A 16,959-nucleotide genomic window follows, 5' to 3' on the forward strand; every position below is an offset into this window, starting at 1 on the left:
GGGTCATGATCCCAGGGTCCTAGGATTGAGCCTCACATGGGGCTCCCTACTTAGCAGGGAGCCTGCTTCTCCCTCTCCCTCTGCCTGCCGCTCCCCCTGCTTGTGCACGCTCTCTATCTCTTTCTCTGTGTCAAATACATAAATAAAATCTTTAAAATATCTATATATTTAATAAAAAATACCACAAAGCATGTTAATATTAAATGGGAATGTTCCTTGTATATATAGAAAATTCTGTGCCAATTTATCAAGTGAAAAATCAATTCATGTCACAACCAATGAGCTTTATTCTTTTTCCTCAGAATGCTTATTTCTGTGGTTAGCCTCTCTCCTAACTTGCCAGGACTCCACTCCATATGCTAAGTCTTGGTGGGTCCACAAATTCCCTTTTAGTTTAGTCAGTACCAGCCCTACTCCTCTATTCCTGGAATGTGCCTTTGTCACTTATTGAGATCTAAGAAGCCAAAGTCACACAGTAGCCGTGGCCTGATTAGGTTGCCCTCCACATGAGACATCCATACGGCCAAAGCCCTCCCTAATGTTACTAGAGGGTGGGGAACAATGGGTTTTTTGGGAGGGGGGTAATCACCATTTTGCTTTTCTCTTTCATGCTTGTTTTCATCCAGAAAGTTACTTCCTGGGCCCAGTGAGTCATCCAAGGACCCCCTATCCACTCATTCCTTCAACCTCGGCCATTATACACAGACGGCTGAATTATTGTATTTACTGTACTATTAACCACAGTTTTGCAAAGCTTGAATATTTGCTTTCTTTTGTTTTTAAAAGACAAATTATTTTGCTACAAATAATTCAAGTATAAATTAATTTGGTAGGGCATTTTTGGAATTTGTTCTTCCTTGCACTGTTAAGAATTTTATTAAACACATTGTTCTTAGGAGTAGTCCATAGTCAACACAACATTTGGTTGCTAAGCATTCTAAATATTTATATTTCTTGTGAGGTTCATTCTTCCAAAATATAGGAACTGAAAACCAGAGCTACCAGATTACATACCACAAAATAAAAAAATTTATTTTTCAAAGATTATAAAAATTCTATTTTAGTATTATAATTATAGATGTATGATATTTATACCATAAAGTAATTTTTGAAACTTCTGAAGTAAATTCATTTCTAAAAGCAATAGTGCTCTGGATATTTTACAAGGGCATTTTCTTGTCATTTGTTTTCCAATATTTTCTTTCTTACTTGTATAAAGCGTAAGTACTCCAACATTTCAAAGATACTCAAAGATACTTTTTCAAAGATACTCTCTTTTTGAACTTAAAATTGGTAATTTTAAGAAACAACTTCAAAGTTGTTTCTTCTGGATGGATAATAAAGAGACACGTTAAGAGAAAAAAATCAGAATATTTCACATTGAGTTATACTTGAACAACCAGGGAAAGCTTTAATACATGAATAGGTTAAGTTTCTTATTGAGTGAAAGAAACATTTCATGTATTTAAAAATATTTACATGTCCTTTAATATACAAGACAGGCCAGAAAAGTGCCTGAGAAAAGCAGACCACACTCACACAATGAAATCACTGCTAAAAGAGTCACAGAGAACAGATGGTAAGGGTGGGAGAGGTCTTTCTAAAATCTACAGGTTGTTCAATGTTTACCATCTTACATGAGCTTTGCTTTATAGTTGTCAATCTTGGTCACTGCCTTCTGAAGATTTAGCCCAAGTGCCTCTACTTGACATTGTAAATCTGAAATGACACAGTGTATTCATCTGATTAGTACATTCAAAATGTCCAGATAGTTTCAGAGTGTAAAACATATTCTTTTAGAACTGCCACTCAGTTCCTGCAGCATACTACAGCTGTTTACTCCACTTTGCCTGGATATGCAGCTCATCTCTTCCGAAACCCCACAGAATGAATGGTTTTTGACAGATCCAATTTATTGGCCTCTTTCTGCCACCAATATCTTGCTAATTTTCAAACAGCTAATAGGCTATATTTTACTAATGTTTTTAAAGGAAATTTATGTCACTGACACACATATGAATTTCTGATCATGTGGCTCACCTCTGAAACACCTGACTGCCTGAGCTCACTCTTGTGGCCTGGAACTGAGAAGTATCACTGAGGCCTCCTGGTAGAACTGAAATAGACAAACCATGTGCAACGCTCCTGGTATAGAATTTGTTAACTCTGGGTAGCATCTAATAGGCATTTTAATAACTTTCAAAGCCAAGAAAATACAAGCAGGAAATTGGCTTCCATAGTCTGGGGAATTCAAGCAGTGTTTGAGAAAGATTATTCAAGCAGCCGTGTCTAACGTGTGCAGATGCAGAACTGAAACTAAAGCAGAAAGAACAAATGGCTGGAATGAAGTGGGTCCTGCCATTAGCCTGTGTGTGGGAACTGTGATCTGAACCCCCACTGCAATGACAGCCCTTGTTGGCACGCTTTTTGAGAGAAAGGTAGAAAACGAACTTACACAGATGGACTAACTGGTTTCTATGGAGAAAATAATTTAACACACTGGAACTATAAAATTTCTATGCTACACCTGCTCAGATATGTTTTAATTACACAGCTTTAATAGTAAACTTTAAAATCTTTGTGCATCCATACAAATACATAACATTTCTATATATATTGTCAATCTGCCTTCTTAGCTTTGTTTTATGAAGAAGAGCCAGTTCCTTTAAATTAGAAAACAAAACAAGACAAAAATCACTCTAAACGAATGTTTTAATTAGAATTTGCCAGAAATTAGTATAAATCTTCATGTTTATCCAGTACTTACACATACATTATTTAATGTTATCCCTCAAACTTCTATCTAGGTGCAAATAGCCCCATTTTTCAGATGAGGAAAAAAAAAAAGGAGATACTCTCTGATTCTCTTGCCTGGTATCTTACAATATGCTTTTCATTTTTATTTATTTATATGTTTTTGAGAGAGGGGGAGGGGCACAGAGAGAGAGAATCTTAAGCAGGCTCCCTGCATGGTGTGGATCCCAAAGTGGGACCCGATCTCATGACCCTGAGATCATGACCTAAGCAGAAATCAACCTTAACCAACTGAGCCACCCAGGCACCACTTGCCTAATATCTTACAATGAATTAATGCATTAGCCAACAGTTTAACTGACTGAAGGTTTTTAACTCAGCTGAAGGGATCAGTTTGAAAGAATGGCCCCTCAAAGTAAAAGTCAATAAGGACTTAACTGATAGATAGTATTTGTAGGGTCCATTTTCCCCAGTTATCAAGTGATATCATTATATGAGAGAAAAGATCACATACATATAATTTATTTTTGAGTGCAACCTTCTGAAACAAAGCAATCTCTTATGAATGTTGCACAATGGATTGCTTTGTCATTAAGTTCATATGGACTTGTAGAGGGGTTCTATTCACACAGGCACAGCCAAAAGATTTCAACCCATCCTCTGAAGAATAAGGAAGGAAAGAGATTAGTGTTTGTTGATGGTGCACTCTGTGGCACTGTGCAAAATGTTTTCTCCTATATCATTTCATTTATAGTCACAACTACCATGAAAAACAGATACATATTTTCACTAGTGAAGACTCTAAGGATCTGAGTAATTAACTAACTTATCAAAGGTGACATAGCTAATTAGAAGTGCTCCCGTGATTCAAACTCAGATTAGACTCATCCCGAAGTCCTTATCTTTCAAACTCTCCTACATGGGCTCTCAAGATATAAAAGCTACAAGGGGATATGGTACTTGTCCATGAAAGTATGGTTAGTGTAGCTATAGATCTGTTTAAGAATCTTTAAAGGGGTATACTTAAGATGAATAAAAAGTATTTTACATAAAATATGTAGTAAATTAGCAGAATGTCTAACTCCAAGAGATGGTTTAGATTTAAATTTTGAAAGTTTAAAAATTAATATATTATAATTAATGAAAGATATTAAGACAAATATGGTATCATTGTGACCAACTTTATGACATTGACTTCAGAGAGAACAATTATGCCTTCTTATTAATGTCCTTTGGTGCTTTTGTCAAAACATAATCTTAAACTAGATGAAGCAGGGGTCTGAGCCTATGTAATAAATTTCATGTTATCACTTCTAAATACAGCTATTATTAAGAGGAAGAATTGATTATCTTGACCAAATAATTGGTACTTGATATGTGAATTTTATGCAATTAATTCTCAATCATCTGATAATTACAATAGTAGATAGTAAAAATGGCAGCTAATTTAAAACCCCATTTTTATAGCATTGGAAAGTATTCTTTTTTTTGAGAAAGCGAGAGAGAGAGTGCACATGAGAGAGCACGAGAGAGTGCAGTGGTGAGGGGCAGAGGGAAAGGGAAAGAGAGAACCTCAAGCCGACTCCCCACTGAGCAAGAAACCTGAAGTGGGGCTCAAAGCAGGGCTCCATCTCACAACCCTGAGATCATGACCTGAGCCGAAATCAAGAGTTGGAGGCTTAACCGACAGAGCCACCCAGGCGCCCTGCTTTGGAAAGCATTCTTAAGCTCACATTTGAATATACTTGTGCATTATATTCCCAGAATTTACTAGGTTTAAAGGAAAATAAACTACACAGTCATGACCCATGCAAGAAAGGAAAAGCTACTATACTTTCCAGTATTATTCTCTCTGCATACCCACCCCAAAATTCCTTTCTCCCTGGTTCAAGATAAGCATAGACAGCTTAGTCTAATTCACAGTGCCCAATGAGTGAAGAAGCCACTTCCTTCAGAAAATTTACTATGTATTTACAGCAGCTCTGAGTCAAAACAAGGAAAGAAAATAAATGTTTTACTCTACCACACAGAAACCACTGAACGCTGCCATGTGAAGTAAATAGAAACAGAAAATACAAGTAATGTCAACAAAGAAATCACTTTATATAAATAGAAAAGATACCACAGAGAATTGAGGAAAAAAAAGATTCATCATGAATAATCCATAATGTAAACTGACCAGCAGTATATAATTAAGAGTTAACATATTTTCATGGCTGTTTCTTTTGTTGTTGTTTTTACTTTTGGTTACATTTTTCTCTAATAAAGAAGTGCTAAGAATTATTTTAAAAAATACACAGAACTTCTCTTTACTGTTCTGAATGAGGAGTAAGCATGCTATTGGTTTATTATTGGTTCTGGTAGACTAGCAGGGTCGTTTTGTTTTTGGAAGCAGAGTGCCCAGTTTCTGTCCTTAATAAAGGAGCACAGTTAGGATAAGCACCAGAGAGATTAAGCCACCTGCACAAGACTGCTCCTTCAGTTCCTGAGGCAAGGAGTTCTTAAATAAGTGTATTGTTCTGTGCAGTCCTTCTCTATAGTTAAATAAATTCAACTTCAATTTTCTGTCATTCAGCATGACATTGGATTATGAGGCAAAAGGCCCTAACTGCCTACAAAAAGAAAGGAAGCATTGGCTTTAAACACCATGCAGATGTAAGGCGGAACCCATGGAAACAATCCAAAATTTACAACAGCAAATTCTACTATGATGTGACTGCGTTCTTTACAGATATTAAATAAGAAGCAAATGATTTTAAATGAACGAGACAAAAAAGAGCTCTTAGCCTCTCTTCATACGAAGCCAGCTGCTTGCTGGATAGCATTACACAGGCATCAGATTTGGTGTAATTAGTCATTTAAGAGAATGCTGCTATTCCAAAAGGTTTCTAGAAACTACAAATACAAAAGGTATTCATAGTTAGCTATTTTATAGAAGGATAAAAAAACATTAAGTCACTTGGAGAGTATATTTAGTATAACGTTTGAGAAAACAATAAATAGAACCTTTATAGTGGAAAGATATTTCAAGCTTAAAGCTTTCTGGATAAACACACACACACACACACACACACAAAATCTGGTTCAAAGTGGAGGAAACTGATTGTAGGTTCAAGAAGCAGAATGAAAGAACAACCAAGCAGAATTGGCGCCCAGAGATCCCAAACAGGGGAATTTTTTTAAAATGAGAAATTGAAGGCTCTATACTTTTTTAAATGGTTGAGGAAGAGGAAAAACAGAAGTTCACCATTTTTAACACACTCCTATGACAGGGTAATATAAAGGTGTAATGCATGAGCTCTAAAGCCAGACTGCCTATTTTCAAATCCTGGCTCTGCTTCTATGAGCTGTGTGACTTTAGGTGCTTTAGTTTCCTTATCTATAAAATGGTGACTACAGCATAGGATTGAGAATTAAGAGATTTAATATATATAAAGAGAACAGTGGCAGGTGCATAGTGAGTACTCCCTGCTAGCTCTTATCATTGGTGGCAACTAGTGAGGTCACCTGGCTTTCACGCTCACTTCCTCTCTGAATCTCATCACTTTTCACCTTGAGGACCTTGTTCTTGCAGTCAGTCCAGGTGTCACCAGTGGTTATCCTTGTATGGGCAAGGGTAAAAATGAAGGGTTTAACTGTATATTTTCCTTTAACAATATACAGAGTAACAATGGCCATGTTAAAACTTGTTAAATATGGGTGATGGCTTCACCCACATTTGTTATATTATTCTCTTTATTTTTGTGTTTGACATATTTTATAGAAATATTGTTTGGAGGGGGTTATTTCTTGTACAGTCAAGGATGAGAGCATGCTCTGTACTAAGGTGTCTAATCAACTCAGTTCTGTGTGTTCAAGGTACAAAAGAAAACAGGGTTAGAGACCTTGATGTGGAAGTGGGGGATGAGGTTGAAACTTTAAAGACAATGCATTTGATTCTGTGAGTAGCTAGCTAGAGGGGTATATAGTAACAAGGAAGGTTGTTAACTTCATTTTTAAGACATTGGGACATATTATTTGGATTTGGGAATGATCCATTCTAGAGGGAACCATTCTAGAGTGTTCGTGAATTTGATGTACACTTTAATTTGCTTATGTGTGGAAAAAAATAGTACTTTTTGCAGGTGTTTTTAAAAACTACACAAGTGGTGTTAAGCTATGCATCTCATTTTCATTCTTACTTGTCTTCACTACACATTATTTTTGAGACCTACCCATGCAGCCATATATATGATTCATTTCTTTCGGACTGTCATACAATATCTAAAGTGTGTACATGTCACATTTTACTAATCTAGTCCTATAGTGATGGAACCCAGTTGCTTGCAACTTTGTGTCACCACAGATAATCCTGTGACAAAAGCTTTTTACCCATCTTCTTGTGTACTTACAGGGGAGTTTTTCTGCAGCGTGTCCTCGGAGCAAACTTATGAGGTCATAGGCATACACACACTTAACTAATGCCAAATGGTTCCCAGGCTGGAGGCACCACTGTACATTTCCACCTCACTAAATGAAGGCCCCTGCTTTCCTAATACTTATCAGAAAGAGCTATTTCCTTTTTTTTTTTTTTTTTTTTTTTGCCAATCCACAGAGTGCAAAGTAGTGTCTCATTGTTGGTTTAATCTGCAGTTCTCTGCTCACTATTGAAGCTGATCATCTCATTTTACACTTCTTAGTCATTCCTGTCTCTCTTTTCATGATTTGCCTTTTTTCCCCCAGTCTCTTTTCTATCTACTCCAATCGAGCTTTCTTCTTCACTCCTCCACAGAAATAGCTTTTTTTTTCTTTTTTAAAAGATTTTATTTAAATTCTAGTTAGTTAATATATAGTGTATTATTAGTTTCAGGGGTAGAATTTAGTGATTCATCAGTTGCATATAATACCCAGTGCTCGTTACATCATGTGTCCTCCTTAATGCCCATCACCCAGTTACCCCATCCCCCCACTGACCTCCCCTTCAGCAACCCTCCGTTTGTTTCCTATGGCTAAGAGTCTCCTAAGGTTTGCCTCCTTCTTTATTTTTAAACTTACTTTATTTTTCCTTCTCTTCCCCTATGTTCATCTGAAATAGCTTTTTTTTTTTTTAAGATTTTTTAATTTATTCATTCAAAACACAGAGATAGAGAGAGAGAGAGAGAGAGAACATGAGCAGGGGAAGAAGCAGAGGGAAGGGGAGAAGCAGGTTCCCCGCTGAGCAGGGAGCTTCGATGCGGGGCTTGATCCTAGGACCCTGGGATCATGACCTGAGCCGAAGGCAGACGCTTAACCATCTGAGCCACCGAGGCACCCCTGAAATAGCTCTTTTTAAAGTTAAGAATGACATGCTATCCTGGCAATTCCAAAATTCAATTCTCTGTTCTTATATAATTCAACCTTTTAGCAGCATTTGACACACTTGTTTACTTCCTCTTTGAAACACTCCTCTTGTCTCCATTACACTATACTCTAGTTTCTTCCCACTTTGTTGGCTAATTGTTTCTCAGTCTCTGTTGAGGATCCTTATTCTTAGAACACTCCAGGGTTCAGTTTGTAGCCCTTTTCTCTACCTGCATTTTCTCTCTAGTGGATCTCATCTAGTTTCATGGCTTTGAATAGCATTGATATAAAGGTGTCTTCCATCATCATCATCACAACTAATAAGTGCTGAGTATTTGCTCTACCAGGCACTACATTCTATGTGCATTACACTAATTTAATCTTCACAATATAAACTCACTAGAATGTAAGTTCCACGAGAGCAGAAACCTTATCTGCTATATTCATAGTGTTTGAGACATGGAAGTATTAAAAAAATAATTGTTGAATGAATAAATGAAATGTTGTAAATAGTAGAATAAGAATGCCTGCAATTAAATGCTTATATTTATGCATCTAGGGTTAAAAAGCATGGAACAGAAGAGTTGTGCAGTTTTCATTGATAATATCTAATATGTGTCTTGGCATTAAAATGCAAACTTCCTTATAAATAGGTTATTTTACTTCACTAGACACTCATTGAGCATCTACTCTGTTATAGGTAGGGTCCATGCAAACTGGATTCAGTCTACAAATACCAATAAAATATATTCCCTTGTCATTAGAGTAATTATAACCAAGTGCCTCATTTTGCTTTCAAGATGATTATGTTTTAGATAACAAATCAATAACTCCTTTAAACCTAAGCCTGTTTTATTTTTCCAATATTTTAAATGACTTTATTTAGTTAGATGGTTAAGTATATGGCTGAAATTGTGGGATTTTTGATCAGATATAACTAATGTGAATGAACATAATCAGTATGCTGCATTTAGAGAATATTTATATGTATATATTATTACACCATAGTTTAATGAGCTTCGACTTTTACAAAAGTAATGTCTCACTTAAATTTTTTTTTAAAATGAGCATTAACAGAGGAAACCTTTGCAGATGTAAGAATATATACCAATAACAGAAGAAAGTTCTTTTTTTTTTTTTTTTAAAGATTTTATTTATTTATTTGAGAGAGAGAGACTGAGAGAGAGAGTACATGAGAGGGGGGAGGGTTGGGAGGGTCAGAGGGAGAAGCAGACTCCCCACCGAGCAGGTAGCCCAATGCGGGACTCGATCCAGGGACTCCAGGATCATGACCTGAGCCGAAGGCAGTCGCTTAACCAACTGAGCCACCCAGGCGCTCAACAGAAGAAAGTTCTATAATGAGTATTCAACTATATCAATTGCAAATTAACATATTTTAACTTTAGCAAACATTTTACAAAGCTCAGATGGTGATATAGCCACTTGGAAAATTCATTTTAGGGTTTATATTTCAGAGGTTTGATTCACATCTATTTTGAAACAAGTATACTTGAAGTACATTAACATTTTCCACATAATGCCAGAAAGGATTGAAATAACATTTGGAGACTTTAATACAACAGATGCTAGAATAGGTGTGGACACACAGCTAAAAAGTTGCAATTCAGTCCAGATGTAGTTATATTAAAACTAGAAAATTATTTAGCTAGGTGTGTGTGGGCAGGAGAGAGTAGGGATATGCATTAAATCATGCTAAGGAGATAATCAGATATTTAAAATTTGGAAATGAATTACATTCTAATATTAAGAATCAAAAATTTACTTCAGAATGCAAAAAAAAAAAAAAATGCTTCTAAACCTTCACTGTAGTTTATTCTGAACATTAAACCAATCTAATATAACACGAAAATAACTCTAACTTATGGGGGGCTTATGAAATATTGTAAATTATGAATGGATAAGATAGGAGGAGCCTTAAATTCCAACGTTTTTACCCTGATTAAAACTATTCTCTCTCAACTGGCAAACGAAGATAATACATCATCTATATCACAGGAATAATCCTGATGGATTTAGAAACTTCTGAATACTTTAGAATAGTACTCTGTTTTCTGACAAATTTGTACATATAAATAAATTCACAAATCATACATATATGTTATAATGAGATTTTTCAAGACTGGAAAATACTAGTAATGGATATGGACAGGGACCCACCATGAACAGAGTATTAGCTAAAAATACTTATGGGATAAAAAGAAAAATACTTAGGGTTAATAATAAAGGAAATGAATACATGGAAGACAGAGAAGTTTAGATCTAAAAATATTTAAGACATTTTCAAAGAGTCACATAACCATATAAACATCAGTTTCTTTAATGAATCGGTGTGTTTTACAATCAGAATGCTTACAGAGATTTCTGTATGCAGGACAATTTTATGCAAGACTGTGAAGGAGATGAAGTGCATCATCAGCCACACAGAGCTCTGATTCTTCTTGTTATACCCTTCCCCCCCTTTTTGTGCTGGGATGGCAGTAAAATAGGTAAAGGGAAAGAATTTCTTCAAAAGATTGCTTTCATACTTTGTGCTAATTGCATTAAACAAATTCTACCACACAATCACATAATTTAAAAGTGTCAAACGAAAAACAAAACAGTTTATAATTTGAAGATGAAAGAGATCATAAAGCAACACTCACAGCAACAACACAGTGAAAAGATTCAGTGTGAGGATATGTATCACAATATCATTTTAACAGAAAAAAAAGTGAAAACAACTGTCCAAAACTGGGATACAATTAAATAAATTATGATTCACCCTAAATCAAAATACCATGGATACTTCTGACCTGGAAAATTTTCATAAAAGAGGAAATGGGGGATTGGAGATTATAAAACTCTATTATTCCATTCTTTTTTTAAATTAACATATAATGTATTATTTGTTTCAGGGGTATGGGTCTGTGATTCATCAGTTTTACACAATTCACAGCACTCACCATAGCACATACCCTCCCCAGTGTCCATCACCCAGCCACCCCATCCCTCCCAACCCCCTCCACTCCAGCAACCCTCAGTTTGTTTCCTGAGATTAAGAGTCTCTTATGGTTTGTCTCCCTCTCTGGTTTCATCTTGTTTCATTCTTCCCTCCCTTCCCCTATGATCCTCTGTCTTGTTTCTCAAATTCCTCATATCAGTGAGATCATATGATACATGTCTTTCTCTTATTTTGCTTAGCATAATACCCTCTAGTTCCATCCACGTCGTTGCAAATGGCAAGATTTCAATTTTTGATGGCTGCATAATATTCCATTGTGTGTGTGCGCGTGTGTGTGTGTGTGTGTGCATGTGTGTGTGTACATCTTCTTTATCCATTCAATCTGTTGATCCATTCAACTAGGCTCTTTCCATAGTTTGGCTATTGTGGACATTGCTGCTATAAACATTGGGGTTCAGGTGCCCCTTCGGATCACCTTTCAGATCACTACATTTGTATCTTATTCTTATAAAAACATATATTCAAAACAGAGAGTCTAGGAGGATCTGCATCAGATGTTTAGAACTCTCTGTGAATGTTGAGATTTCCCAATCAGTTGTGAACATGGCTTATTTGAGTAACAGAAAACAAAAGAATCATATTAAAGTAGCCTAAAACATACCCATACCCATCTCATAACCCATCACATAACCCATCAGGAGTTCCCATAACCTGTCAGCAGGTGTCTACTGTCCTCCAGACCTCTTCTGCCTTCCCCTTATGGAAACTTGTGCTTATCACCAGTACTGGAAGTGGTCTGGCACAGCAGCTCTCCTGAAATATAAATTAATGATAACAAGATATATGTTTTAATGCTCCCAGGTGGTGGAATTTAAGGGTTAAGAGGCCAAGTTTTGGCAGCACAGTTCTAGAGTCAGGTTCCAATTGTGCTCATTAGTAACTGTGTGGCTTTGGGCAAATGACTTAATCCCTCTACACCTTGGTAATCTCATCTGTAAACTGGAGATAATAAAAGTGATTAATCTAGGAGGGCAGGAGGGTAATGATAAATGAGTACGCTGTGACTATATTGTGCCTGGCATGTGGTTAGTAATTCGTGAATGTTAGCTATTATTTAGACTGTCGTAGGAAAGCTACCTGAACTCATAGAAATGATTTTTGTTTTTTAATGATGTAAGAATAGTATTAGTGATTAGCAAGTAGAAGAGGGATGCCGGTAAGAGGTGAGACATGGGGCACAGGGCGGGTGGGGTGGTCATTTATTTCTCATTCAGACAGGGTAGCTATTACTCATGCTATTGGCCCAGAAAGTGGATAATCTGTAAATGTCTACGAGCAGCAGGTTGTGTGCCTGGGTGAGTCCATGAGTGAAAGAGTGCCTAGTATTGTTAAAGCTAACCAAGGCTGACTAGTATATAAATTAGTGGAGGCAAATGGACCTTTGGGCAAACAGGAATTAAAATTTATAGTATTCCTTTATTATTAAAGGAGTGCTTTTTTAATTCTAATACTTCATCCCAAATATAATAATTTGGTTTGCTATTAGACCAGGAAAACCAACTTAAAATGAAGTTTAATATTCTGTATTTGTGTAGTTCTTTGGGGGTTCCTACATTTTTTTTTGTTAATTCTCTTAATGTTCTAAGATAGGTTAGAAATACTATCATATTTCCATTTCACAGATGAAGTAATTGAGTCAAAGAAATTAATAACTTGTCCAAAGACTTGTAAAAGGCATAAACAGAGCCAGAAAGCTGAATATTTGATTGCTGGATCACTATTTTTTTTTCAACTGAACCACTCTGCTCATTATGATTATTTTTCACTTTAATAAAGAAGCTACTAATTAAGGAATATAGTACTTATCCATGCTACAACATGGATGAAACTCAAAGATACTATGCTAAGTCAAAGAAGTCAGATATGAAAGATTACATATTGTATGGTTCTATTTATATGAAATATCCAGAACAGGTAAATCTATGGAGACAGAAAGTAGATTAATGAGTGATGTGGGAAGGGCAGAAAGGTAAGGGTAGTGACTGTTAAAGACCATGACGTTTCTTTTTGGGGTGATAGAAAGGCTCTAGATTTTGATGGTGGTCATATACTTCTATAAATATCCTAAAAACTATTAAACTGTACACCTAAAATGGGTGAATTTTATGGTATTTAAATTATTTCTTGATAAGGCTATTTTTTAAAAATGCAATGAAGATGTTAAAATATATACAAAATAACTTTATTAAAATATTTGTGTTATTTATTACACCAAAAAGCTTACTGAAAAAAAATTTAAGTTTTTTCACTTGGAATAAATTTGAAATTTGGTCAAATAAATTTTAGGAAAGACAATAATGCTGAAATGATTTATTTGAACTCCGTCTTCCAATATTTGACTACTGACAAAAAGTAAAGGACACTTTATTCTGCCAGGTGAAACGAAAATCATTTAAGTGGACTGATTTGTGGGTCACAATGACCTCTGAGAGGAGTACTATCAATTTAGATAAATTGTGCATTTTGGAGGTTATATTAGTGTAAACTAAACATAAAATTACAAAACTTATGTAAATAAATCTTTAAAAAAGAACCAAGAATTTAGTCTTCAAAATTTTATATGCTTACTTTCCTGTGAAAAAGATTAAATTCTGGCATTAAGAATTAGGCTGCTATAGGGCCCCTGGGTGGCTCAGTCGGTTAAGTGGCTGCCTTTGGCTCAGGTCATGCTCTCAGGGTCCTGGGATTAAGTCCCACATCGGGCTGCTTGCTCAGCAGGGAGCCTGCTTCTCCCTCTCCTCCCCGCTCATGCTCACTTGTCACACCTGTGCTCTTTGTTACTATCTTTGTCTCTCTCTCAAATAAATAAATAAATAATCTTAAAAAAAAAAAGAATTAGGCTGCTATTAATAGCTTTTTACTCTTAAACCACTATTAAACTATATGGACCAGAGTTATCACTTGAATTTAAATTTTTGAATGTCTATATTTTAAAAGATAAAGGGAAATGTGGAAAAAACAAGATTAAACATTGTTAGATAGAAAAAAAGATCATAAAAACTATAAACTTGAATCAAAGTTGAAATTGTTTAATGGTGATTTAAAAGAAAAAAATCAAAATGTAAAAATAAGAACATTTATTTAACTTTGGAAACAAGCAAACAGCATCAGAGTTAGAATCAAATTACAGCACATTATAGCCCAGAGGGGCCTCCAAGGCCTTAGTCCAACCCACCCATTGCCTAGATGTGGACACACACTCATCAGGGAGAAATGGCATGTCAGAGTCACCTGGCTAATGTATGGACAGTCATCATCTTCTGATTCTTGGCCTAACATGCTTTCATTTAATACCACATTAGTGGGGAATGTTGGGTGGGGGGTAGGTGGACAGAAACAACAAAGAGATAGTTATGTTGTTTAAAATGGAGAAAGATAAGTTTATTGTAAAGGTGAATTCTAAAAGTAAGAGAATTGGGAAATAAAAGATTAGAATGATTTTTAAAATGTATTTTTAAGGGAACATAATAATGATATAGCAGTGAGCCTAAGTCTAAACTTTCAAATATAAAGAAATATATTTCTACAAACTCCTTTTACTAGGCCCTCATTACCCTGAGATCAACCAGACAAGTACACTATAAGAAAAGAAACGTATAGGCCAATATTCCTGATGAACATAGATGCAAAAATCCTCAGTGAAATATCAGCAAACCAAATTCAACAATACATTAAAAGGATCATACACCCTAATCAAGTGGGATTTAGTCCAAGGATGCAAGGATGGTTCAACACCCACAAATAAATCAATATGATACATTACATTAACAAAATGAAGGATAAAAATAATATGATCATCTAAACAGATACAGAAATAGCATTTGATAAAATTCAACATCTATTTATGATAAAAATTCTCAATAAAATAGGTATAGAGGAAAAATACTTCAACATAGTAAAGCCATATATGACAAGCCCACAGCTAACATCACACTCAATGATAAAACACTGAAAGCTTTTTCTGTAAGATACAGGAACAAGACAAGGATGCCTACTCTGGCTACTTTATCCAACATAGTATTAGAAATCCTAACCAGAGCAATTAGGCAAGAAAAAGAAATAGGTATCTAAATTAAAAAGGAAGTAAAACTGTCATTATATGCAGATGACACAATATTATATATAATGGAAACCCTAAAGACTAAACCAAAAACTTTTAGAACTAATAGATGTTGGAGGATACAAGGTCAATAAGCAATAATCGGTTGTGTTTCTCACTAATAACAAACTATCAGAAAGAGAAATTAGGAAGACAATCTCATTTGCAATTGCATCAAAAAGAATAAAATATCTAGGAATAAATTTAACCAAGGAGGTAAAAGGCCTGTACACTGGAAACTATCAGACATTAATGGAAGAAACTGAAGGAGACACAAATAAATGAAAAGATATTCTGTGTTCATGGACTGGAAGATTTAATATTGTTAAAATGTCCATACTACCCCCAAAAAACTTCATCAGTGCAATCCCTGTTAAAATTCCAGTGCCATTTTTCACAGGAATAGAACAAATCATCCTAAAATTTGCATGGAACACAAAAGATTCTGAATAGCTAAAGCAATCTTGAGAAAGAATAGCAAAGCTGGAAGCATCATGCTCTCTAATTTCAAACTTTTTTTTTTTTTTTAAAGACTTTATTTATTTGACAGAGAGAGAGATAGCGAGAGCAGGAACACAAGCAGGCGGAGTGGGAGAGGGAGAAGCAGGCTTCCCGCCGAGCAGGGAGCCTGATGTGGGACTCGATCCCAGGACCCCAGGATCACGACCTGAGCCGAAGGCAGACACTTAATGACTGAGCCACCCAGGCGCCCCCAAACTTTCTTATAAAGCTGTGGTAATCAAAACAGTATCATATTGGCATAAAGACAAACATATAGATCAATATATAGATCATATAGATCAAACATATAGATCATATAGAACAGAATTGAGAGCACAGAAATAAACCCACACATTTATGGTCAATTAATTTATAACAAAAGAGCCAAGAATATATGGTAGGGAAAAGACAGTCTCTTCAATAAACGGTGCTGGGCAAACTGGATAGCTACATGCAAAAGAATGAAACTGGACCATTATCTTACACCATACACAAAAATTAACTCAAAATGGATTAAACACTTGAATAAAAGACCTGCAGCCATAACACTCCTAGAAGAAAATATGGGTGGTAACCTCCTTGATATCTGTTTTGGCAATGATGTTTTGGATTTGACACCCAAAGCAAAGGCAATAAAAGCAAAAAAATCAACAAGTGGGACTATATCAAACTAAAAAGCTTCAGGACAGCAAAGGGTACCATCAACAAAATTTAAAGGCAATGTACAAATGGGAGAAAATATTTGCAAATAATATATCTGATAAGAGATTATATCCAAAACTCATACAACTCAATAGCCATAAAACAAACAATCAGGTTAAAAAATGGGCAGAGGATCTGAACAGACATTTTTCCAATGAAGATATACAGATGGTCAACGGGCACATGAAAAGGCGCTCAACATCACTAATCGTTAGGGAAATACAAATCAAAACCACACTGAGCTATCACTTCACACCTGTTAAAATGGTTATTATCAAAAGGACAAGAGGTAACAAGTGTTGGTAAGACTGGAGAAAAGGGAACCCTTGCGCACTATCAATGGGAACGGAAAGTGGTGTAGCTACTATGGAAAACAGCATGGACATTCCTGAAACATTTAAGAATAGAACTACCACGTGGTCCAGCAATTCCACTTTTGGGTATTTATCTGAAGAAATAAAAACACTAATTTGAAAAAAATATATGCACCCCAATGTTCATTGCAGCATTATTTATAATAGCTAAGATATGGAAGCAACCTATGTACCCATTCATGGATGAG

At 35.6% G+C, this 16,959-nt stretch overlaps 1 protein-coding gene across 8 annotated transcripts in view; it reads right to left on the reverse strand.

The window, feature by feature from the left end:
* LEKR1 (leucine, glutamate and lysine rich 1) overlaps positions 1-16,959 on the reverse strand; it is a 209,987-nt gene that overhangs the window by 83,931 nt on the left and 109,097 nt on the right. For all 8 annotated transcript variants that reach the window (XM_032408367.1, XM_032408368.1, XM_032408375.1 and 5 more), the window contains one exon: positions 1,638-1,719. In XM_032408367.1, the coding sequence (XP_032264258.1) occupies positions 1,638-1,719 (82 nt within the window). The remainder of the gene's footprint in view (positions 1-1,637; positions 1,720-16,959) is intronic.

This window comes from Phoca vitulina, unplaced genomic scaffold, assembly GCF_004348235.1.
Source record: "Phoca vitulina isolate PV1807 unplaced genomic scaffold, GSC_HSeal_1.0 scaffold10, whole genome shotgun sequence".
Classification (NCBI taxonomy): Eukaryota; Metazoa; Chordata; class Mammalia; order Carnivora; family Phocidae; genus Phoca; species Phoca vitulina.